Genomic DNA, 25,338 nt, shown 5'->3' with positions numbered 1-25,338 from the left:
CTCACGGAGGGCTTGAGCGCACAATGGCTGCTGGGAGTTGTAGTTCTTCCACTTTCAGTCCAGTGGGCTCTTCCAAGGAGAAAAAGGACAACCGTAGAGGGGAAAGAGGGGCAGGACAAAGAGGGGCTTACTTGACTTATTCGTTTAAGGCGATATTCTTCTTCGAGGCTGTAAAAGTGTACAAGGGCAGGATTTTAGCACAAAGAGACTGCTTCCCTGTGTCTTAGTTTTCCTCATCTGTAAAGTGGGACAATTTACAATAATTGCTTCCTAGGATTAAAATAGAATTAATTTATGTAAAGTACGTTGTACTATGTGCCTGACACATAATACAGTAAGAAAGCGCTATGTAAATTATAGATCCTCATATGCATACATTCAATAAATGCTTTAATATGCTATACATATTTGTACACGCCAAAGAATAATTACACAGCAAACATCTATGTAACCAGCAGTTATTGAAAAGCCTATTCTGTCTCCACTATTTAGCCCCAATGTGGCTCAGTTTCTGTTTTTAATTACCGTAGCTTTATAACAAGCCTTGACATCAGACACAGCAGATCCTCCCATCTTGTTCTTTTTCAAAGTATTTTGGCTTTTCTGGGGTTTCCTTTGTACATTGATATACATTTTAGAATGAGTTTGTCAAATTCCACAGAAAAAATCTTTTGAGATTTTGTTCGGGATTGCATTGGATCTCTAAGTCACTCTGGGAAGAAATGACATCTTCACAACATTGAATATTTCAATCAGTATACTGTTATATATTTCTCCATTTACTTACTCCTCATTAATATTTGATGATATTTTATCATTTTTTTCCTCGGAGATATTGTACATGTTAGGCTTTTCCTACGTGCTTCAAAATTCAGGTACTATTGGAAAATGACATCGTTTTTCTTATTTTAGTTTCTGACTGTTTGGTGCAGGTATATATTTGGTAAACATTTAATCAGTGCCTTTTCTGTTGCCAGGCACTGGCCCACAAACATCCCTTTTGTGCCCTGCTCACCCTCCCACCCGACCCTGTTATTGCTCCGCCCTCTGACCTTAATCCCTCCAAAGCTGGGAGAAAGGAGGGGGGCTGTGTGCAGATGGCTCTTCAATCTCCAAAGGAGGATGTCGGAATCTGAAGGCAAGAAAGGTGAGAACAGCCTTCCACCCTTGTAGACTCTTGGAGCAAGCCTGGGTTCTGCTCCCCACTCAGCCCCTCCGACCCACCCACTGTCCACCTGGATCCTGGTCTCCGGGGGACCAGAATCACATCACCCCGTCCCTATCCCAGCCAGCCCCAAACACAGCCTCTCTGCCACCTGAGCCGCTGATGCTCCACCTGACCCAGACACTGCCCCTCATGGCCTCCCAGCCCCATCCATGGCCTTAGTTCCCAAGGAAAACCCAACCTCAATCCTGGTCCTGACCCCAATCCTAGCACCCACCCCAACCCTATGTCCAAAGCCAGCCCCGACCGGAATCCTAACACAAATACTACCAAACAGAAGGCAAACCCCTTTTAGAGTCCAAATCCCAACCTGGATACAGACCTTACCGTGAGCTCTAAAGTCACCTAACCTCAACCTCAACCCCAGGATGTCAATACTGTTAGTGAGTGTGCTCTCTGACTTTCCAGAAAGTGCACAGACCCTTTTAAAAAACAAAACAAAATGTATATATATAGAAAGAACACGCACTTGACATAGGTAGTAAGCTGTGAGGGCTCTGAAATCAGGCTGCCTGGGTTTGACTTCTAATTCACCCACTTCAAGTCACTTAACCTTTTTGCTTCAATTTTCTCATCTGCAAAATAGGAATAATACTATGTGCCCAGCATTCTTTTGAATGCTGAACTCATTGAATCTTCACAACACCCCTATAATTTAGGTACTGTTATTGTCATTCTCATTATACAGACAAGGAAATTGAAGTTCAAAGAGATTACCTAATTTGCCCAAGGCAACACACAGCTGCCAAGTGGTAGAGTCAGGATTTAAACTTAGCTTGTTTCCTCCAAAACTGGGGATCTTACCCAGGCCATTCTATTGCTCCTCTGAGACTGAAATAAGACCATGGGAAAGGGAGTGGCCTTAACTGAAAATCCCAGTGCAAAACCCAAATCCCACTCAAAACTCAACTTCAACCCTAACCTTGATCCTAATTCTAATCCCAACTCATTTAAATATGCAGTCCTAACCCTAAATCAAATTTCAACCACACTCCACTCCTACCTATATTTAAACCCAACACAAAATCCACCACTCAAATTTAACCTTAAATTTGCCCACCCTATGGCAATTTAAACTCTACCCCCAAGTCTAACACCAAACCCTACTTCGCTTGGAAATGTAATCTCACCTTCAGTCCCCCATAAACTCTCACTCTACCCCTGATTTTAATTCCAACACCAACTCTTACCCCCAATCCTTAATCCAGGTACCCCAAACTCTCCCTAATTTTACATGCTCTTCTCTCCTTCCTTCAAAGATAGGGATGGGACCAGGTAGGAAGCATCCATGATTGCCCTAATATCCCGTCCCTCCCTGACTTGGTTTCTCCACACAGACACCACACCAGAGCCCAGTCCAGCCAATGTAGCAGGCCCTGGTCCCGAATGGGGGCTGTGCCCGGGGCCCCCAGCCGTGGAAGGTGAAAGCAGTGGGGCATCGGGCCTAGGGACCCCTAGGCGAAGAACCCAGCACAACAAGCACAAGGCGGTGGCAGTGGCCAGTGCCCAGCGGTCACCCCGGGCACTCTTCTGCCTTACTCTAGCCAATCCTCTACGGCGGTCCTGCATCAGCATCGTGGAGTGGAAGCATCCTGAAAGGCCAGGGGCAGGGCTTAGGAGTAAAGGTCATCAGGGTACCAAGAGCCAAGGATTGGGTCAGTACTAGAATGGAGGAGGGCTGAGGTCACCAGGGATCAAGGGCCAAGAACTGAATTAGAGGGGTAGCTCCAAAAGCCAAAAGTCACTAGGGGGTCAAGAGTCAAGGACTGAATCACAGCAAGAGTTGGGATGGTTAGGGTATCCAGGGGGTCAAAGTCAAGGCTTTGGTCAGGGCAGGAGCTGAGAATGTCAGAACCTGTCACCTTGGAGTCAAGGGCCATCATTGGATGGGAAGGTTCCGACAGGAGTGTGGGAGTTCCAAGGCCACTCTGCCTGGGTCCTTGACTATGTCCACCTGAGGCCCTTTGACATCCTCATCCTGCTGACCATCTTTGCCAACTGCGTGGCTTTGGGGGTCTACATCCCCTTCCCTGAGGACGACTCCAACACTGCCAACCACAACCTGGTAAGGCCTACTCCGTCCCACCCCACCCCATCCCCAGCCACATACGGCCCCAGTAGAGCCATACCTCAAGGTTTCCAGCCAGACCCCACCCCTCTCTGACCCAGATGGCCCATCCCTGCCCAGCCCCACCCTTGGTCCCTGCTATGCTCCCCCTTCCTCCCACCTACCCGTGCCCCGTCAAACCCCGCCCTCAAGTAACTCAGGACTTCCCGCCCCGCCCCCAGGAGCAGGTGGAGTACGTATTCCTGGTGATTTTCACTGTGGAGACGGTTCTCAAGATCGTGGCCTACGGGCTGGTGCTCCACCCCAGCGCCTACATCCGCAATGGCTGGAACCTACTAGATTTCATCATCGTCGTGGTAGGGTGCGCATCTGCGGGGTGCACCCCACCCTAGTTTGCCTTCCTACCCCAGGCATGCTGAATTCCGGGCTCAGGGAAGCAAGTGCTTCCGACCTCCCCCCCAGCCCCGTTCGGCAGCCAGAATCAGAATATTAACATATTTAAAATCCATTTGCATTTCCGGTTACAGGGACTTGTGCTCTGAGAAAGGGGGGAGGATGTCCCAAGACCTAACTCCCGCCTTCCTGCCTCGTGCCCTCCCATCAGGCTATTCAGCGTGCTACTGGAGCAGGGCCCTGGACGGCCTGGCGACGCCCCGCATACCGGGGGCAAGCCGGGGGGCTTCGACGTGAAGGCGTTGAGGGCGTTTCGGGTGCTGCGGCCACTGAGGCTGGTGTCTGGGGTCCCGAGTGAGTGGCTTGGTCCCCGGGGTTTGAGGTGGGGGGTGGGGTGGGGCTGAGCTGACCCCGCCCCTATTTCTCGCGCTTCTCCCTCCCCGCAGGCTTGCACATAGTGCTCAATTCCATCATGAAGGCGCTGGTGCCGCTGCTGCACATCGCACTACTCGTGCTCTTCGTCATCATCATTTATGCCATCATCGGACTCGAGCTGTTCCTCGGACGCATGCACAAGACGTGCTACTTCCTAGGATCTGGTCAGCCAGCCCGCCCCTCCCGGGCAGGACACACCCCCTCTGCTGGCTCCTAGTTCCCCTCCTGTTGTCAAGGAAACCCACTCAAATTCACAAGACTCCGCCCCTGGGCTTAGGCTCCACCCCCAGATAACCAAGTCCCACCCCTATATTATAGGACTCCGCCCTAAGTCCTGGACTACAAACCCTCGCTAATAGCTCCGGCCCCTATCACAAGACTGCACCTAAAGGTCTTAAGACTCCATCCTCCACCACTGGCCCCATATACTCAGGCCCTTCATCCGGACCCCAGCCCAAGCCTTTCCCCCACCCTCTTTTCAAGAGATCCTCTCAAGCTCACAAGACTCCGCCCTCAGGCTCATGCCTCACTGTTATTTACAAGACTCTACCCCAGGATTTACAGTCCCACTCCCCAGATCCGGTTGGTGGGGCTCACAGCTTACCAGTGGTCCAGAATATGGACCTCGCTGGGTTCGGCCGTAGAGGTGGGGCTAGGGGTTGCCTTGGAAAAATCTAGGACCCTGAGTCGAACTTCCTAGGTGGGCGGAGCGCCAGGGTGGCGGCGACTGTGGGTGGGCCTGCTTCCAAGCCCCGAGCTCCAGTCTTCCAGCAGACGTGGAGGCGGAGGAGGACCCGTCGCCCTGTGCGTCATCGGGATCTGGGCGTGCATGTACGCTGAACCAGACTGAGTGCCGCGGGCGCTGGCCAGGGCCCAACGGTGGCATCACCAACTTCGACAACTTCTTCTTCGCAATGCTGACGGTCTTCCAGTGCGTCACCATGGAAGGATGGACCGACGTGCTCTATTGGGTGAGGTGGACGCTGGTACACAGCTAGGAGGCTGCACCTGCCCTTCCTCCCCAACACTCAGGCTGAAGTGTCTGTTTACCCTGAGGGATGAATACCCTCTCTCTCCCCAGATGCAGGATGCCATGGGATATGAGCTGCCCTGGGTGTACTTCGTAAGCCTCGTCATCTTTGGGTCCTTCTTCGTCCTCAATCTTGTGCTTGGCGTCCTGAGTGGGTGAGGAGCCCAGACACCCACGCTTTCCTCCTGAAACCCTGCCCCCTTTTTTGTGCCTGCTAAACTCCTAGGCATCCTTCAAAACCCATCTGAAATACCCTTTCATTCAATCATTCAATCATGAGCATCTTAGTAGGCACTGTTTTAGGAACCGAACGAGGCAAAAATCCCTGCTTTTCTAGATACTACATTCTGATGGGGAAAGACAGACAATAGCAACATACACAATAAATGTGTGTGTGTTATATATATGCACACACATACATGTACTGTTTTATGTGGGATGTGTGCTATTGAAAGGAAGGAAAGATAAAAGGAATGGGGATATCTTGCAATTATAAATAGGGACGTAAGGACAGACTTTCTTGAGAGGGTGTTATTTGAGTAAAAATGTGAAATAGATAAGGGAGTGGGGCATGTAGGTATCTGAGGGAAGAGCGTTGCAAACAAAGGGAATAGCCAATGCAAAGGTTGTGAGGCTAGAATGTGCTTGGCATGTTCAAAGAACAGCTAGGAGGCTAGCGTAGCTGGAATGATGAGGGCCAGGGGACCAGGGTTCCCCCAGCTAGCCCTCTATCCTTCTCTCTCAGAGAGTTCTCCAAGGAGAGGGAGAAAGCAAAAGCTCGAGGGGACTTCCAGAAGCTGCGGGAGAAGCAGCAGTTGGAAGAGGACCTGCAGGGCTACCTGGACTGGATCACACAGGCCGAGGAGCTGGACATGGAGGACCCCTCAGCAGATGGCAACTTGGGTTCTATGGCTGAAGAGGGCCGGGCTGGCCATCGTAGGCAACTCCAATCTGGCCCATTCCCCGCATGCCTTAGATGTGGTCTGCCCTCCTGAGACCCCACCCCAACCTGCAACAACTCCAGGCCCAGCCACCAGTTGTGGCTCAGGACACAGAACCGAGACCCAGCCTCAGATACAAAGACTCCAAATAGCATCCCTGCCCTAGACATGGCCCTAACCCTGCCCCCAAGCTGTCTTCCTCAACTGTCCTCTCTCTCCCCTCAGGGCCACAGCTGGCTGAGCTGACCAATAGGAGGCGTGGACGTCTGCGCTGGTTCAGCCACTCTACTCGCTCCACACACTCCACCAGCAGCCATGGTGGGGATCCAGCCAGGCGGCCAGGCGGAAGGGGGAAGGACTGGGGGAGGGGTGGGTAGGGAGAAGCAAAAGCCAAGGTGGGACCCTGAGATCTTCAGATCCTGATCTCTATCCCCATGCTGCCCACAGCCAGCCTCCCAGCCAGTGACACCGGTTCGATGGCAGAGACCCCAGGCGATGAGGATGAGGAGGAAGGGGCTCTGGCCAGCTGTACACGCTGCCTGTGAGGGCCCCCGCCCTTGACCCCCACCCAGCCCAGAACCCAGTCCAGACCCTGACCCCAGTCCTTACTTTAGCCTCAACCCTTGGCCTCCAGCCCCAGCCACTGACTTCCCTCTGCCCCCCATGACGCCCACCTCCCATTCCCCTCTTTTCCAGAAACAAGATCATGAAAACCAGGGTCTGGTGAGTTGGGAAAGTTGGGTGACTCCCTTGGCCCTATGATTTTGAGACCCCTACCTTCAAGCCCTCCATGACTTCTGGGCTCCTCCACCTGTGCCCCCCAGGGCAGGCTTAGGTCAGTGATCTCAGTCGGTTGGCTCCCCTTCCCCCCAGCCGCCGCCTCCGCCGAGCCAACCGGGGACTTCGGGCTCGCTGCCGTCGGGCTGTGAAGTCCAATGCTTGCTACTGGGCCGTGCTGCTGCTTGTCTTCCTCAACACGCTGACCATCGCCTCGGAGCACCATGGGCAGCCTGTATGGCTCACCCAGATCCAGGGTGCGCCCCCAGCCCCTATTCCCTCATCCCCAGAAGTTCAAATCCAGGGTCTCTAGGGTGCCTCAGCTCCCCAGACACTGCCTTCCCACCCAGATCAATGCAGAACCCTTAGGCTGTCCCATCCCACCTTGTAGCTTACACTTATGTAGCGCTTGCTGTGTGCATCAAGTTCTGCTCTCGGCGCTTTCCGTGTGCTAGCTCAATCTCTTCACCATAGCCTTATATGAATTACATACTAAGGAACAGAGCACTGAGTGCCAAGGCATTGAAGGGTTAAGTGACTAATCCCAGGACTCATCTAGTGAGTGGCAGAGCCAGAATTAAAACCTAGGCAGCCTGGCTGGAGAATTCAGGCTCTTAACACCACACTGTCAGGACAAGTTCTCCCCATCTAAACAATGGAGATAATGGTAGTATCCACTTCGTGGGGTGGTTAAGAGGATTAAATGAGTTAAAGTGAAAAGTACTGAGAACAGTGCATGGCCCACATAAAGCTAACGCTTTATAAGTGTTAGGTCTTCCTATTTATTATTCATCATAATCTCAGCCCCAACCTGAGCACTGAGCACACTTGTAGTCCCAACCCCCAAACCAGCCCTAGTTCCAACTAATCCCTAGACTCCAACTCAATCCCTGAATTGGAGTCTTCCTGGACTCACAGGGGTGGCTCTGGCCCCCACCCAACTCTGCCCCTCACCCCAGCCCCAGGCCCCTCAAAATCTCACCCACTGTGACTTACAAACTAACCCTAATCCCTAACCCTAACCCCACCCACAGCCAGCACCTGGCCTGATGCCGGCTACCCCAGATCACCCATGGCCCCTACCTCCCCACATGTCACCGCAAAAACTTGCCAGCCCCATCACGCCTTCCCCTCTCCCCACAGAGTATGCCAACAAAGTGTTGCTCTGCCTGTTCACGGTGGAGATGCTTCTCAAGTTGTACGGTCTGGGCCCCTCTGTCTATGTCTCCTCCTTCTTCAACCGCTTTGACTGCTTCGTGGTCTGTGGGGGCATTCTGGAGACCACCTTGGTGGAGGTGGGCGCCATGCAGCCCCTGGGCATCTCAGTGCTCCGATGTGTGCGCCTCCTCAGGATCTTTAAGGTCACCAGGTGTGTGAGGGGGGGACACTGGGGCCCTAAACACAGCCCCAACAGCCGCCACAGCAGCTCCAATAACTTCATCTGCATTGCCATTCATTTAGCAGACACCCACTGAGTGCCTGCTGCATGCCAGGCATCCTTCCAGGCCCTAGGAAAACACCAGAAATCAAAGCAAACACAAGTTCCTCCCTCCATGGAGATTAGAGTCCATTTGGAAGAGTGTCTACTCCATTTCCATCCCCTTCCTCGACCTCCATTCCTGCTGTAACAGGACCCCATCTCTCATCTCAACTCCATACTCATCAACAACCCAAACCCCATCCCCAACCCCCAACCACACACCATCCATGAGCCCATTTACAACCCCAACACCCATTCCCAAACCCAAATCCCATCTCTCACCTTGTCCCCAACTCCCAGCCCCTTCCCATCACTCACCGCCAACTATGACACCATCCTCAATCCTCAAACACGGCCCCCACATCCCTCACCCCAGTCATCACCCTATCTCCAAGTGCAGCTCTGTGTCCATCCCCAGCCCCAATCTCATCCCCATCCCCTCCTCTATCCCAGCCCTCAACCACAGCCTTATCCCCAACTCTATCCCCAACCCCAAATACACAACCCCACCCCACCCCCAGCCTAGTCCCAACCTGAAACTCGATTCTAGCTTTACCAACTTCCATCTAAACCTCCATCCTGACCTCATCTCCCATTACACTCCCAACACCAACCTAACTTCACCCTCAACTTTCCCCTACTTCTCACTCTCATCTCACCCAACTCCAAAATCACTTCCAACCCTGACACCAACGCCTATTTGAACCCAGTCTGCCCCAGTGCATCCCAAGCTGGAGCCCTGCCCCGGCTCCTGACTCTCCAGTGGACAGGACATCAACCCTGCCCCTCCCATCTCTGCTGCAGACACTGGGCGTCTCTAAGCAATCTGGTGGCATCCCTGCTCAATTCAATGAAATCCATAGCGTCCTTGCTGCTTCTCCTCTTCCTCTTTATCATCATCTTCTCCCTGCTTGGAATGCAGCTGTTTGGGGGCAAGTTCAACTTTGACCAGACCCACACCAAGCGAAGCACCTTTGACACCTTCCCCCAGGCCCTCCTCACTGTCTTTCAGGTGGGGCCTGGAGACCCTGGGATGGGTGGATTAGGGGTACCCTGGAGTTGGAGGGGGTCCCAAGAGCTTCACGGTGACTCCCACCCCCAGATCCTGACAGGCGAGGACTGGAATGTGGTCATGTATGATGGTATCATGGCCTATGGTGGCCCCTTCTTCCCAGGGATGTTGGTGTGCATCTATTTCATCATTCTCTTCATCTGTGGCAACTGTATCCTTGGTTCCTTGAGGGGCTGGATGGTGGTGGGGTTAAAGGTGGCTAGAAGGACCTGGGTGGTCCGCAGGAGGTCTGCCTCTCCATCCTTTGCAACCTAAGCTCACCCCAGACATCCTGTTGAACGTGTTTCTTGCCATTGCTGTGGACAACCTGGCCAGTGGAGATGCAGGCACTGCCAAGGACAAGGGCAGGTGAGGTCTGGCTTCACCCCGAAAACAGTATCTCCCTGGGATCCCTGACTGGGACTCTCCCCACTTCCCACACCACCAGAGATGCCTCCAGTCACCCTGGTGATCTCCACCTCCAGATAGAACCTGCCAGTCCTCATCCATTCAACATGCATCTGTTGAGCTCCTACTTTGTGCCAGGTCCTGTTCTAGACACTGAGGAGACAGCAGGGGTCAAGACAGATAGAGTCCTTGCCTTCATGGAGCTGACATTCTAGTTGAGGAAGGCAAGCAAAACACAAAAAGATGAGCATATGATACAATTTCTGGACATGTTAATAATATGTAATGAAGAGAACGAAAGCAGAGTGAAAGGATAGCAAGAAATGAAAATTGCTATTTTGGTTAGGGTAGTCAAGGAAAATCTCTATGACAAAATGACATTTGACTAGAGACCTGAACGAAGTGAGGGAATGAGCCATGCACATATCTGGGGAAAGAGTATTCAAGGCAGGGGAGCAGAAAGTGCAAAGGTCCTGAGGTGGTAATGTTCTCAGCACTTTGGAAAAAACACCAGTGAGGCTGGAATGGAGTGAGCGAGGAGAGTGGGGAGGGGAGGGCACATGGCGGGGGGTATAGGGAGCCAGACTGAGGGCGTTCTTGGCCAGGGTGAAGACTGCGGATTGTGCCCTGAGTTGGAGAGCCATGGGGGCGTTGCGAGCAGAGAAGGGATGTCCCAGACAAGATTGAACAGGCTCCCTCTGGCTGCTATGAGAACAGACTGTGAGGGTGAGGGAGGAAGCAGGGAGGTTCTTTGGGACCCAAGAAAGGTCTGTTCTGACTGCAGAGACCCCCAGCCTCGCCTGTCTGCTGCGATGCACAGCAGTCACCCCCTATGTCCTCACACAGGGAGAAGAGCAGTGAGAAAGATGTCCCACAGGAGAATGGGGTGCTGGTGAGTTCAAAGCGTGGGCACTGTCTACACCTCCCGCTCCCACCCATACCTGTCTACATGTGTGTCTTTAACCTCCATCCTCTGCCTATTGGTTCCCTCATTATTGCATCCCTTCTATGCATCTCTTTTGTCTACCCCCTGGTGTCTGCCCCACCACTGATGACCCCCATCTTCCCATCCCCAGGTGCCTGGTGGGGAGAAAGAGGAACAGGAGGGTGCAAGGAGTGAAGCAGCAGGCAAGTGGGCAGGGCTAGGTGGAGGTGGTGTGGGACCTTGGGGACAGAGCCCAGACAGACAGCTCCTGACCCCTGAGACCCTCCTTTCTAGGGAGCAGCCTTTTCCAAGATCATCCCGAAAATAACAGACTTGATATGTGGCCAGCAACATTTGGGAATATTGAGGTTAAAGACGAGAAACAGGTCTTGTTTTACTGCAGAACTTCTCAGATCCTTTATTATAAAACAGTGTGTATACACAACATTCATTCAACACACATTTACTGAGCTCCTACTGTGTCCCAGGCACTGTTCTAAGTGCCGGGGACACAGCAATGAAGAAAACAGACTAAAATACCTTTCCTGCGGAGCTGACATTCTAGCAGGGAAGTGGGAAGAATTTGCCATGTGACGAGCACTATTCTAGGTGCTTTACATCAATTTTCTCAATTACTTTTCTCTTTTGCCCTTTTCCTGGTGCCAGGCATGGAGGAGGAGGAGGAGGAGGAAGAGGAAGAGGAGGAAGGGGGTGCAGGGCATGTGGAACTCCTACAGGAAGTTGTACCCAAGGAGAAGGTGGTGCCCATCCCTGAGGGCAGCGCCTTCTTCTGCCTCAGCCAGACCAATCCGTGAGTGCTGGGGGGTCGGGGGACAGGGGCGCTGAGGCAGGTGGGGGGAGTGGAGCAGTGGAGCCAGGGGCGACCGAGCACAGGGCCTGTTGCAACAGGGCCAGAGCCGTGTCCCTTGAGTTCCCTCCAGTGAACTCTGTGGTCCTGGGTTCTGACTTCAGCCTCTGCCTCTCCCCAGGCTGAGGAAGGCCTGCCATGGCCTCATCCACCACCACATCTTCACCAACCTTATCCTGGTGTTCATCATCCTCAGCAGCGTGTCCCTGGCTGCTGAGGACCCCATCCGGGCCCACTCCTTCCGAAACCACGTGAGCCCTTGGCGGGGAGCTAGGGGCTGGGAGGGGACACTCCCACAGGTGTCCTAGTGGCACAAGCTGGGGCAGGGTGGAGACAGGGAGTAGAGCCCCAGGCGGGCTGAGAGAGGCTCAGCAGCGGCAGAGACTACAGTGCCAGCCCTTACTGTGAGTGCAGCACACGGGGGAGCGCCGGGGGGAAGATCAGCATCTGCTCGAGGAGGAAGTTGTGCTCAGAGAGGTTAAGCAGGCCGAGGGCTCCCACGGAGCTGGGTAGAGGCAGAGGAGTACAAATTTGAGCCTTAGTCTTTCTGATGGCCAAGCCTTTTGGCTTATGCAGAAGTCCTTGATGATGGTGAGAAGTTGGGGGGAGAGAGAGGAGAAGAAGGGAGGGAAGAAGGGAGGGAGGGACAGCGAAGCTCACATGGAGAGGTACACATGCACGTGCACACATGCACACACCTGGGATGCCCCTCAGTGGTGACTCAGTGGCTTCCCCTCTTTCTCACCCCCAGATTCTGGGGTACTTCGATTATGCCTTCACCTCCATTTTCACTGTGGAGATTCTACTAAAGGTGACTAATAGGCCCCCAATCATACCCTCAGTTGCCCCAGCACACTCCCCAACCACCCCCACAGCCCACCTCTCTGGTCCCCATCCCCTCCCCACCACACCATCCCCAGGTCTAGAGTCTAGCCTGATGTCCCCAGATGACAGTGTTCGGGGCCTTCCTGCACCGCGGCTCCTTCTGCCGTAGCTGGTTCAACCTCTTGGATCTGCTGGTGGTCAGCGTGTCCCTCATCTCCTTCGGCATCCAGTGAGTGACCCAGCCACCCACCCCATTCCACCCACAACCAGGGCCCGGCCCGGGCCAGCACCTGAGGACTGCGCCCTCCCCAGCTCGAGTGCCATCTCGGTGGTGAAGATTCTGCGAGTACTCCGAGTACTGCGGCCTCTCCGAGCCATCAACAGGGCAAAGGGACTCAAGGTAACCCCACTCCCCCAAACCCACAGGGCACAGGCCCTGCCCTGCCTCTGGGGCCAGGATCACTGATCAAACTGACCATTCGCACTGATGCATGACCACACTGCCTGGACCCAACATGTAAACACACGGCCCTGACCACTGGCCATGTGGCCTGACCCATGTTCTTTGCAAGTGACCATACGCTCCTTACCAGCGGCCACATTTCTCTGATCCAGGTCCTTGAAATATCCCTGCCTGGCAAGCCCTTATTCCTGGGTGGTGTCCACATGTCCCTGGTCCATATCACTGCCTCTTGACCATACATCCCTAACCACACATCCTGACCCATGACCACATGTCCCCGGCCCAAGTCCTTGAGCTGCATCCATGACCAGAATCCTTGCTCGGTGGCCACCATGGCCTTCAGTGTCCATTAGCCCTATGCATGGGTGCCCACAGCATGTGGTGCAGTGTGTGTTCGTGGCCATCCGGACCATCGGGAACATCATGATCGTCACCACACTCCTGCAGTTCATGTTCGCCTGCATCGGTGTGCAGCTCTTCAAGGTGGGCGTGATACTGCAGGAAAGCCCAGGCGGGGGTCTGTGTCGGGGGGTGAAGAGTGAACTTGCTTGACAAATGTCCTCCCTGCAGGGGAAATTCTACAGTTGCACTGACGAGGCGAAACACACCCCACAAGAATGCAAGTGAGTACCTGAGACCCTGCCCGCCACAGAGCTCAGGACCCCTCCCAAAGGCTGTAGAGCCCCTAGATCTCACCAAGGCCCCAAGATATACCCCCAGAACTCTCCCAAGAACTGCAGAGGCCCTCAGATCTCAACAAGACCTTAGAGGTCCCCCAGTACCTCCCCCAAACCCCTCTCCACATTCCCCAGAGTTACCTACATTCCACTCCAGACCCTCAGCAATCCCCGCACCCGCCTCCAAGTCCCTGGCTTCCACCTTGAGAGTGTGGAGTGCAGTAGTTTAAAGCATGGGCTGTGAAGTCAGACATTCCTGGTTCCGGTCCACTGCACGAGACTTGGATACATTTCTTAACCTTACTGAGTCCCGTTTCACTCAAGTGAAAAATGGGGATAAACAATGCCTATCTCATAAGGTTGTGAGGAGTAAACGAGTTACTACATGGAAATGTATTAATACTATGTACAACTACAGTGTAAATGTACTACATGAGAAGCCTATCTAGCACAGTACCTGGCATGTAGTTAATGCTAATAAATGTTGGCTATTAATAGTATTACTTTTTCTTGGCAATGATGATGATGATGATGATGGTGGTGGTGATGATATGGTGCCACCTATGTACCAAACACTAGTTTCATTTATTGACTTATTTAATCCTTGTGACAAGCCAGAAAACAGATTCTGTTATTCTCCTTATTTCATGGGGGTGGGGGGAACTGAAGCACAGAGGGGTTAAATACGCAAGGTCACCCAGCCAGGAAATGGAAGGGCAGGATTTGAACCCAGGCTATCTAGCTCCACCGCAGTGCCCTGCTGCCTCCACGCTGGAGACCTCAGACCCCTTTCCCGAGCTCCCCAGCTCCCCTCACCCACCGAGCCTGTCTGCAACATTCTTAGGGGCTCCTTCCTGGTCTACCCCGATGGAGATGTGTCACGGCCCATGGTCCGGGAGCGGCTCTGGGTCAACAGCGATTTCAACTTTGACAATGTCCTTTCAGCCATGATGGCCCTGTTCACTGTCTCCACCTTTGAAGGCTGGCCTGCGTAAGGGGCAGGGCCCCAGGGATGGCTGGGGACTTGGCAGGGGTCACTGGGGGTGTGGGTTAGGATCTCCAGGCAGTGGGTGGGAATGTACCTTGGAGATATGACGAAAGTCTCTCGAGACTGGATAGGGTTCCTTGGAGATTGGTGGCTGTATCAGAGAACTTGGCGGGGGGTGGGGGTGGGTCCCAGAAGCTGGCTAGGGATTCTTTGGGCACTTAGGTCAGGGGTCTCCCGGAATTGGGTAGAGATCTCTGAGGGACCAGGTGGAAGTCCAGAGAGGACTGGGTAGGGTTTAGTGGGGACTGGGAGTGGTCTCTGAGGAGATGGCGTGGGGGACTCAGGGGTTTCCAGAGAGCTGCACAGGTCTTTGTGGGGTACTAGTTGGAGAGCTCTGGGGGATGGAGCAGGGGATTCAAGTTGATGAAATGGGGGATTTACACATCTTTGGGGACTTACGGGGAAGTTCTAGGGAGCTGCGTGGGGGTCTCCAGGTGTTTAGAGAAGGCGATTTGGAGGTCTGTGGGAACTCAGGGGATTTCAGGGTCTTCGAAGGCCTGGGCAGGGATTCTCTGGAGAGCTGTAAGGGGTCTCTGGATCTCTGTGGGGCTAGGACAGGACATTTGGGACTTTTCGAGGGCCTGGTGGGTGTCTCCTGGAGTATATATGGAGGTCCCAGGTGATTAGGTCAGGATATTTAGGGGTCTTTGGGGTGCCAGGCAGGAGATTTTGGGGTGTCTGGGAGCAGGTCTGAGTGGGCTGGGATATCCCTTCATCTTCCCCTACCTCCACCCGCCACTGGCTCCCACAGGCTGCTATACAAGGCCATCGATGCAAACGCAGAGGACAAGGGCCCCATCTATAATTACCACGTGGAGATCTCAGTGTTCTTCATTGTCTACATCATCATCATCGCATTCTTCATGATGAACATCTTCGTAGGCTTCGTCATCATTACCTTCCGTGCCCAGGGAGAGCAGGAGTACCAAAACTGTGAGCTGGACAAGAACCAGGTGACCTCTGATCCCTGACCCCCTACCCATGGCCACCAACCCCTCCCCCCTCACCTCGGGACTCCACTGCTCACTCATGCCCTGCACTGATATGCAGCGCCAGTGTGTGGAGTACGCCCTCAAGGCCCAACCACTCCGCCGCTACATCCCCAAGAACCCGCATCAGTATCGCGTGTGGGCCGCTGTGAACTCTGCTGCCTTCGAGTACCTCATGTTCCTGCTCATCCTGCTCAACACAGTTGCCCTAGCCATGCAGGTCTGAGCACCCACCCCTGCCCCCTGCCAGACACCTGACCCTCTTCTCTCCACATGATCCCTTAGGAACCATTAGGAACACTTCAGGCTGCCAAGTAACAACACCTCCCAATTGACAGACACTTAAGCTATAAAGACATTTGCCAGATTTCTTCAATTTTTTTTTTTTTTGAGACAAAGTCTCACTGTGTTGCCCGGGCTAGAGTGCCGTGGCGTCAGCCTAGCTCACAGCAACCTCAGACTCTTGGGCTCAAGCGATCCTTCTGCCTCAGCCTCCCGAGTAACTGGGACTACAGGCATGCACCACCATGGCCGGCTAATTTTTTTCTATATATTTTTAGTTGTCCAATTAATTTCTTTCTATTTTTAGTAGAGACGGGGTCTCGCTCTTGCTCAGGCTGGTCTCGAACTCCTGAGCTCAAACAATCCGCCCGCCTCGGCCTCCCGGAGAACTAGGATTACAGGCGTGAGCCACCGCACCTGGCCTAAATTTAAGACCAATAATTGTAAATTACATCCTAATTTCACAGATGTAAGAATGTGGGAAAAAAAATCATACAGGAGAGGCACGGGTCTGGACTTAAAAAAAAAAAAGAAAAAAAAAGAATGTGAAAAAAAAATGGCCAGGGGCCATTGTAAGTTGTCATGGATTATAAAATGCACCCCAATTTCAGAGATTCTAAAATGTAAAAAGATGTGCATCTTGGAATCAGTGAAGTATGGTAATTACCCCACATCATGAGAAGGGCAGAGGTAGGCTGTTTGCTCACTGCTTATCAGGGACCCAGGCTCTGTCTATCTTTCTACTTCACCATCTTTAGCAAGTTGGCTTTCATTCTCATGGTTGTTGCTTCATGGTCACAAAATGGCTGCCACAGCTCCAGGCATCAAAATGCATTCAAGTCAGGAAAAGGAGGGAGAGTTGCACCAGAGGCCTCTCCTCATTTGAGCCTTTTATGGGAAAGCAAAATATTTTTCACAGAAGCTGCCAACCATCAGCAGACTTATGCTTATGTGTCAGTCTGAACTGGCCTTGCCTAGCTGCAAGGAAAGCTAGGAATCAGGAACCAGACTTTCCAGTATCCATAATGGGAGGCAGACAGTGCAAAAGATGTGGCCAACCCATAGTGCTACCACATCCCCAGACTCCCCTCAGCCCAGGCCAGGGAATATTTGGTTGTGGGTGGGGGGCCTCCGCTTCAGGCTCTGTCCCCTCCTGATTCTCTCCCCCAGCACTATGAACAGACTGCTCCCTTCAACTACGCCATGGACATCCTCAACATGGTCTTCACTGGCCTCTTCACTATTGAGATGGTGCTCAAAATCATCGCTTTCAAACCCAAGGTGCCCCCCAGCCCTAGACCCATCCCCAGTAGGTGACTTCCTTGGGGGTGGAGCACATTGCAGAGCTCTCAGAGGGGCAGCAACCAGGGAGTCACGAGACTAGGGAGTGAGAGGGATCTGGATGCAGGCCCATTGTGGGGTCCAAGCCAGGCCCTACCTCCCCAAAGCTTCCTACCACTACCAGCCCTCTACCCTGGCTTACTAGTTTGGGGAAGACAGGACACTGCTTTCCTCCTGCCCACAGCATTACTTTACTGATGCCTGGAACACGTTTGACGCTCTTATTGTGGTGGGCAGCGTAGTGGACATTGCCGTCACCGAAGTCAATGTGAGGACCAGCCTTTCTGCAAACTTACTCTCCCCCTACACCCCTTCCCCCATCTCTATCCCAGGGCTTCCACTCACATCCTCCCCACTCCTGGAGACTCATTCTAGCTCTAGCTCTTCTGGGTCCCTGTTGGGCTCAGCCAAAGTCTCCCTCTACCGGCTTCCTCATTCCATTTTGCAACCTATCCACTGGCTCCACCGTCTCCTAAAATGCCTCTGCTGTTATTTCTGTTATCTCTTTCATTGTTTCTATGACCCCTTCCGTTGGCTCCATCACATCCACTGACTCCTGCTTTGGCTCCATCACTGCTGACTACTGCATTGGCTCTGTTTCCTCCACCAACTCCATCATCTCTGACACTGGCTCTTTTGTGGCTCTGTCATCACCACTGACTATACCATTGGCTCCATCGTCTCTTCCCTTGGGTACTACATGGTTCTGTCACCTCGACTGACAATGCTGCTGGTTCCATATCTCCATCACTGGCATCTCCATTGGCTCCTGTGTGTGTTCTCTCATCTCCATCATCTCCACAACTCCACTGGCTCCATCATTTCCTCCACTGGCTCCAATGCCTCTCCTCCTTTGCCTCCTGTACCCTCTCCTCTCCCTTCCACCCCATTACCACCTTTTTCTGCAAGCTTCTTGATCCATCGTCCCTGGCATGATGATCCTACCATTATCCCCTATTATCTGCTCCACTTCTCCCCTTGCTCATTTGGGCTTGTGATCTTATCATCTCCCCTATCACCTGTGTCTTGGCCATATCTCCCTCCAGAATGGTGGCCACCTTGGCGAGGTAAGACCCACGCACACAATGGGGACACTTTTTTTCTTTTTCCACCCTCCCTTTCTTCCCAAGAGTCCTTAGAAATGCTCCTTGACCCCCCCTGGGTCCTAAGTGCTGAGGGATTTGGGGGCTGGGAGGGGCAAAGAATGAGACAGGGAGGTCATTGGGGCAAATGTGAACAGAGCATCCCTACTACACCCCCAACTCCAGAGCTCTGAGGACAGCTCCCGCATTTCTATCACCTTCTTTCGCCTCTTCCGAGTCATGCGGCTGGTCAAGCTTCTCAGTAAGGGTGAAGGGATCCGCACATTGCTCTGGACGTTCATCAAGTCCTTCCAGGTAGCACCCCCCAATCCATTTGACCACACCTGGCCCCTACCCCACACCTCTCAGCCTACCCTTTTAGCACCCCCCAGAACTACATCTCCCAGCGTGCCATACCCATTTCAAAATTTCCATTTCCAGTTTTCTCTCTTTTCTAGACTCTCAATTCCCATCATGCCTCTGGCCTAACTGACCTTACTCTATTCTATTTAATATGTACACACTTGGGAGACATAATAGTCCTAGGCAATTTGAGGATGGACTACATCTCCCAGTAGGCCCAGGCCAGGGGGAGCAGTGCATTCTGGGGCTTATAGTTCTGGACCTGGACCTGAGCATCTATTCCCCCCACCCTTATAGGCCTTGCCCTATGTGGCTCTTCTCATTGCAATGATATTCTTCATCTATGCAGTCATTGGCATGCAGGCAAGTGGGGACCCTAGGGAGCCTCCCTTAGGCACCCCTGTACTGGGGAGGATTGGGTAGGAATGGCCTCTCAAAGTGGGGGTGGTGGGTAGAAATACAGACAAGCCAGATGACCCTGGGTCAATTGACACATCTGTGAAATGGGATCATCAGTGACCAACCCTGCTTGTCAGGGCCGTGAAGATCCTTTACATATTAGGAGGTGTGAAATGGATGGGAATGTGTGAGGGCATGCATTCACCCCACTGACACAGCCTCTATGTGCCCACAGATGTTCGGCAAGGTGGCTCTTCAAGATGGCACACAGATCAACCGAAATAACAACTTCCAGACCTTTCCACAGGCTGTGCTGCTTCTGTTCAGGTGACATCTACCCTCTCCCCTGCCACCTTGTTCCCCAGCATGCCCATGGAATGCTGGTATGGAAATGGGTATGGCACACACCCTCTCTGGGCCCCAGACTGTCTGAGCTATGGAAATAACAGGGCAGCATGGTGCTCCATATAGCCCCAAGATCTTTTCTGGCTGTGATCTGAGAGGTCCATTAGAATATTCTAGCCTCAGCCATTCATCCCCTTCTTAGGCCTCAGCGCTCCATCTGTAAGATATAAACATGGCTGTCATCAACATGGCCATGCTAGCTGTTAAAATATTGAAATGCTGTCTGTGCCAGATGTAGCCCCTGGTGAGAAGTGGGTCTTCTCCTCACTCCCCCAGCCACCCCCAATTCCACTTGCCATGACTTCATAGCCACCCCTCCAGGATGCTACCCCTGTGTCACCCCCCAGGTGTGCCACCGGTGAGGCATGGCAGGAGATAATGCTTGCCAGCCTTCCTGGGAATCGATGTGACCCTGAGTCCGACTTCGGCCCGGGCGAGGAGTATACCTGCGGCAGCAATTTTGCCATCGCCTATTTTATCAGCTTCTTCATGCTCTGTGCCTTCCTGGTGAGGACTGTTTCTCCACAGCCACCACCACTGCCACAGGGGCTGGCCCTGAGGGGCCCGGGGATGACCAAATGAGAGGGCAGCTCAGATCTTCAGAGTGGGTGAAAGGGCTGGCCTAATGACAAGATCAACCCAGAGACTCGTGACCCAGTGGCCATATAAGCTTACCCCAGCCTCCTACCAACTCCCCACAGCACTGTTCTGCCCTTCGCCTAACCCCCGCCCTGCTCACTGGCCCACAGATCATAAATCTCTTTGTGGCTGTGATCATGGACAACTTTGATTATCTAACCAGAGACTGGTCCATCCTGGGCCCTCATCACCTCGATGAATTCAAGAGGATCTGGTCTGAATATGACCCTGGGGCCAAGTATGCCCTCTAACCCCATACCTGGAATCCTCGGGACAATGCACTGCCCTCACAGTCCCCCAACCCCAGAACCTCTGACTTCTGCGTCCCGTTACCCACTCAGTAGATGTCTCGAGGTTTCCACTGCACCTGTCCTCTGCCCTCTCCTACTGCCTTCCAGTTCTTCCATGGCAGGCTCTGGGGTGTTGGTTGGGGGAGGCAGTGATGAGTCAGTGGTGCCTTGAGAAAGAGCTAGAGGGGGCATTGCCAATCCAGTGCTTTCTCCCCACCCGCCCCAGGGGCCGCATCAAGCACCTGGATGTGGTTGCCCTGCTGAGACGCATCCAGCCCCCCCTGGGATTCGGGAAGCTGTGCCCACACCGAGTGGCCTGCAAGGTCTGTGCACCTGACTACCCCCCAGGCCTCTGAGAGGGCTATCCACCGCATGGCTGGGGCAGGCAGGGTCTACCTTTGGTGGGAAGGGGTGTTTGACCACATCCTCAAAGGTTTCTGCCCTGGGCATTCGTGCCTGAATACCTGGCATTTTCCCAGAGTGGGTTTCATGTCTCTGGTGTTCACAGAGACTTGTGGCAATGAACATGCCCCTCAACTCAGATGGGACAGTGACATTCAACGCCACTCTCTTTGCCCTGGTCCGGACATCCCTGAAGATCAAGACAGAAGGTGTGGGGGAGGGGTCAGGAGTGGAAGGGCCCCTGGGGAGGGTGCGAGGAGCAAACTCATCGAGTGACAAGCCCCACTCATAGCTCTGAACCTCAAAATCGGTGACTTTGGCTTCTCCAGGCCTGTTTACCCCGCTGTCCAATTGGGTGGTGTGCAGCTGCGGTATGAGCCTGTGAAGCCCCCTCCAACAGTGAGGGGGCAGCTGTGAAAGTTCTTCCTATTGGCTCACGCCCCGCATCTTCCTCCAACGCAGGGAACCTGGAGCAGGCCAACCAGGAGCTGCGGATTGTCATCAAAAAGATCTGGAAGCGGATGAAGCAGAAGCTGCTAGATGAGGTCATCCCCCCACCAGACGGTGAGCTATTCCCGCCCCTGAGTGTCAAATGTTTGCTCTCCGCCAGGAAAGCAGCGCTGGCCTGGACGCCAGGGGCAGTCCATGCTGGCGGGTAGGAAGGTGGGGAAGGCAGATGCCCCCTTGTGTAACTTGCCTTCTTTCCCTGGCCCCCAGAGGAGGAAGTCACCGTGGGCAAATTCTACGCCACGTTTCTGATCCAGGACTATTTCCGCAAATTCCGGCGGAGGAAAGAAAAGGGGATGCTAGGGAACGAGGCCCCTTCAAGCACCTCCTCTGCCCTTCAGGTCTTGGGGGCGGCCTGGTGTGGGTGGGTACACGGAAGCATGTGGCTGAGACTGACCTCCGTGTTGATCTCCTGAAACCCGTGTCACAGATGAGGAAACTGAGGCCCCAGGCCCCACAGATGGTTGGGGTGGCTGAGGGACTCCTCCCCCACCCACACCCCTGCATGGGAAACAGGCACATGGGGGGCCGCAGGCTTCCCTGTTTTCCCCATTTTCCCACCCCCGCAGGCTGGTCTGAGGAGCCTGCAGAACTTGGGTCCTGAGATCCGGCAGGCCCTCACCTGTGACGCAGAAGAGGAGGAAGAAGAGGGGCAGGAGAAAGAGGAGGAGGAAGATGAGAAGGACTCAGAAACGAATAAAGTGAGGGCAACAGGTTTTCACTCCCCAGGCACTCTTGACTGTAAAATACTCCCTCAAACCTCTGAGTGACTTTGACACTGCCTCTGGGGACAAGCCCCCCCAAGAAACCCCTCTGCACTAGAAAAATATTTATTTGGTACCTGCCATTGGCTATTGGAGGGCAAGACCCAGAGTCAGCCCCTCGAGAGCTCAGGGACCGGTGGGGGAGATGCACTAAATGACCAAATGACTTAGCTATAATGCAGATGCAACACTCAGTCCTGCGACTCTCCACAGGCCATGATGGACTCCCAGCCCCCATCGCGCCGGGGTTCCAGGATTTCTGTGTCTCTGCCTGTCGGGGACAGACTCCCAGATTCACTCTCCCTTGGGCCTAGTGATGATGATGGGGGGACTTCCAACCCCAGACAGCCCAGCCTGCCCCAGGCTGGATCCCACGCCCACAGGTACTGTCCACCCTTGGGGGGAAGATTGCGAGCGAAGGCAGGGACCAGACACCGGGTGGGGGCAATTCAGGAGGCATGGGAGGAGGGCCTAGAGGCCTTCAAGTGGAAATGTGGGAAGGATGGAGGTATTTCAAGGGCTCAGGTGGGAATAGAGGGTAATAAGAGATTCATATGAGAAAGACAACACAAAGATTTAATGCAAAAAGCACATGATGTGGAACTGAAAGGGGTTAAGTTCAAATCCTGACTCTGCTGTTTGCTAAGTGACCTTGGTCTAGTCACTTAGTTTCTATGTGCCTCAATTCCCTCACCTGTAAAAGGAGGATGATAATAGCACTTCCTCGACAGGGACAGAGAAAGGATGGGACGAGGTCCCGCATGTCCGGTGCTGAGCTTTCACAGGCTCCTCCCCCCACGCCCGCGCGCCCTGTTCTTGTGTTGAAGCTGCCTCTTCAACAGGCTCACTTTGACTTTTTTGAAACTTTAGGTCCTTCTAATGAGACAAACATCTATTAAAAGAAAGCCCATGTTCACTTTAAAATGATTAATGGTTAATTTTATGTTATGTGATTTTTCCCCAATGAAAACAGTTGGAAAGCCCAGTGTTTCTGTAGGGGCTGGGGCATGGGATGAGGGGCCAGAGGCCCAGGGCCACATACTGCGGGATCTGGTCTGCCTAATGTGCCTCGCTTTCCCCAGGAGAGGTTCTGGGGCTCTCATTTTCACCATCCCGGAAGAAGGAAGTTCTCAGCCCGAGGAAACCAAAGGGCAAGACAAGCAGGATGAGGAGGAGGAAGTTTCCGACCGGTACACTGGCCGTGTCACATGGGATGAGCCCACGAGCCGGGGTTGGGGAGGACTGTTGGTGCTCCATCTCCCGGGCCCAGGACAGGGCTCACCCCAGGCCCACCCTCCCACACAGGCTCTCCTACGTCGATGAGCAGGCAGGGACTCCCCCACGCCCAGTCCTTTTGCCACCTCACAGAACCCAGCGATACCCGGAAGGGCGCCATGCACCACGCCGTCGCCTGCTGCCCCCCACGCCTGCAAGTGAGAGCAAGGATGGGCCCGAGGGCCCCCCAAGGGACAGCAGGACAGAGAGGTGGGGAGGCACTGACATTGCTCTCTGCCCCCACTACCCACCGCCTGCAGGTCGGAAGCCCTCCTTCACCATCCAGTGTCTGCAGCGCCAGGGCAGTTGTGAGGATTTACCCATCCCAGGCACCTATCATCGTGGACGAAACTCAGGGCCCAGCAGGGCTCAGGTGAGGTGGGGGAGGAGGTGCTAAGGTCTGGAGAGGTGGGGGCAGCCTAGGCTGAAATTCTCAAACACGCTACATGTCAGGCCCTTCAGAAGAATGGGACATATGTGAATGCATGCACACAATCCTCACTGTACTTGTGGGGTAGGTACTATTATTATCCCCAGTGTACAGGCGAGGAAACTGAAGCCAGAGAGGTTTATCCAAGATCATACAGCTACTAAGTGGCAAGGCTGACATTTAAATCCAGGTCTTCTGTGCTCTTACATAAACTCAAGTCTGATTTCCACCCATTCAATTTGACTCCGGTTGCATATTGGGGGAAGGCAGTAGGCACAGGAGTGAGTCCTAGACCCTCACACCCCACCCATCAGTCCCTGACCCTCCAATGTTTATTCTGGCTCAGGGTTCCTGGGCAACCCCTCCTCAGCGGGGTCGGCTCCTGTATGCCCCACTGTTGTTGGTGGAGGAGGGTGCGGCGGGGGAGGGATACCTCGGCAAATCCAGAGGTCCACTGCGCACCTTCACCTGTCTGCATGTGCCTGGAACCCACTCGGACCCCAGCCATGGCAAGAGGGGAAGTGCTGACAGCTTGGTGGAGGCTGTGAGTTCAGAGGGATTGTAGGCAAGAGGGGTGGGGGACAAGAGCAGGAGGTGGGAGCTGGGGCGGGAGGGAGAAGGGGTCCCTAGGCTCTGCGTTGTGCATGTACATATCCCTTTGCTCTGCCACCTCTGCTTACCACTGTCCCCCACCGACTTCCCTGCACACCCTCATGGGTGCATCATTTATCCACACTGAACCCTTTGTGCACACTGTGCCCTCGGTCAACACTGACCCCACTTGTGCCCCCAGGTGCTCATCTCTGAGGGCCTGGGCCTCTTTGCCCGAGACCCACGCTTTGTGGCCCTGGCCAAGCAGGAGATTGCGGATGCGTGTCGCCTGACGCTGGATGAGATGGACAGTGCCGCCAGTGACCTGCTGGCACAGGGAACCAGCTCACTCTATAGCGATGAGGAGTCCATCCTCTCCCGCTTCGATGAGGAGGACCTGGGAGACGAGATGGCCTGCGTCCATGCCCTCTGAGCTCCCACCCCGCCCCCACTGCTCAATCAACCTCCTGCCCTCCCCTCCCCAGCAGGAGACAGGCATGGACCACATCCCCGGATTTTGGCATCTTCGCATTGGGGGTCTGGGGCTGCCCAGGGGCCTTCATCCATCCATTCCCTGTTCCAGCCCTGAGCCACTGCCCACACACGGGTATTTCCAGAAACCAGGACAGCCAGGCCTGATTATTCAGCGTCAGGGAAGGAGGGAGGAGGAGGAGGAGGAAGAGACAGCAGCCAAAAAAAGCTGGAGACAGAGTGGAGGTGGTGGGGGAGGGGGACACTGGACAGAGATGGAGGAAAGAGGAGACAGAGGATGTGAAGGTTGCTTGGATGAGGAGAGGGGGAGAGGCAGACGCCATAAGGGTCAGCAAGGTCAGACTGAGGACGGACACATGGATGGGAAGGAAAGGATAAGGAAACCCAGAGGAGAGTCCTGCCAGGAAAGGCCTGAAGGTTGGAATCGGCCTGGTATGTAATGTGTCTTAGGCAAAGGAGTCCTCTGATGGCGT

The 25,338-nt window shown here is 53.9% G+C and overlaps 1 protein-coding gene across 2 annotated transcripts; it reads left to right on the top strand.

Annotated features, from left to right (window-relative positions):
- Positions 1-1,066: 1,066 nt before the first annotated feature.
- Positions 1,067-24,880, top strand: CACNA1F (calcium channel, voltage-dependent, L type, alpha 1F subunit). Of its 2 annotated transcripts, none has more exons than XM_012652281.1 (48): positions 1,067-1,147; positions 2,563-2,812; positions 3,185-3,290; positions 3,515-3,654; positions 3,898-4,040; positions 4,133-4,285; positions 4,896-5,092; positions 5,203-5,306; positions 5,897-6,054; positions 6,318-6,410; positions 6,540-6,633; positions 6,789-6,815; positions 6,966-7,126; positions 8,013-8,238; positions 9,154-9,361; positions 9,452-9,572; positions 9,688-9,769; positions 10,655-10,700; positions 10,885-10,936; positions 11,400-11,544; positions 11,723-11,852; positions 12,353-12,412; positions 12,549-12,655; positions 12,739-12,826; positions 13,265-13,372; positions 13,460-13,512; positions 14,411-14,557; positions 15,366-15,567; positions 15,665-15,823; positions 17,056-17,166; positions 17,411-17,494; positions 18,273-18,293; positions 18,495-18,623; positions 18,969-19,034; positions 19,306-19,397; positions 19,823-19,982; positions 20,225-20,352; positions 20,631-20,727; positions 20,913-21,015; positions 21,269-21,370; positions 21,524-21,654; positions 21,883-22,014; positions 22,291-22,460; positions 23,160-23,267; positions 23,383-23,510; positions 23,613-23,725; positions 24,129-24,326; positions 24,576-24,880. In XM_012652281.1, the coding sequence occupies exons 1-48, from the start codon at positions 1,123-1,125 to the stop codon at positions 24,804-24,806; spliced, it is 5,889 nt and encodes a 1,962-aa protein (XP_012507735.1). In that variant the 5' UTR covers positions 1,067-1,122; the 3' UTR covers positions 24,807-24,880. The 2 variants fall into 2 exon arrangements, with proteins under 2 accessions (XP_012507735.1, XP_012507734.1); XM_012652280.1 differs by having other exon boundaries at positions 5,897-6,087.
- The last annotated feature ends 458 nt before the right edge of the window (positions 24,881-25,338 follow it).

The sequence above is a fragment of the Propithecus coquereli genome, unplaced genomic scaffold, assembly GCF_000956105.1.
Source record: "Propithecus coquereli isolate 6110/MARCELLA unplaced genomic scaffold, Pcoq_1.0 Scaffold388, whole genome shotgun sequence".
Classification (NCBI taxonomy): Eukaryota; Metazoa; Chordata; class Mammalia; order Primates; family Indriidae; genus Propithecus; species Propithecus coquereli.
The sequence above is the reverse complement of the archived record's forward strand: the minus strand, read 5'-3'. Positions and strand labels throughout refer to the sequence as shown.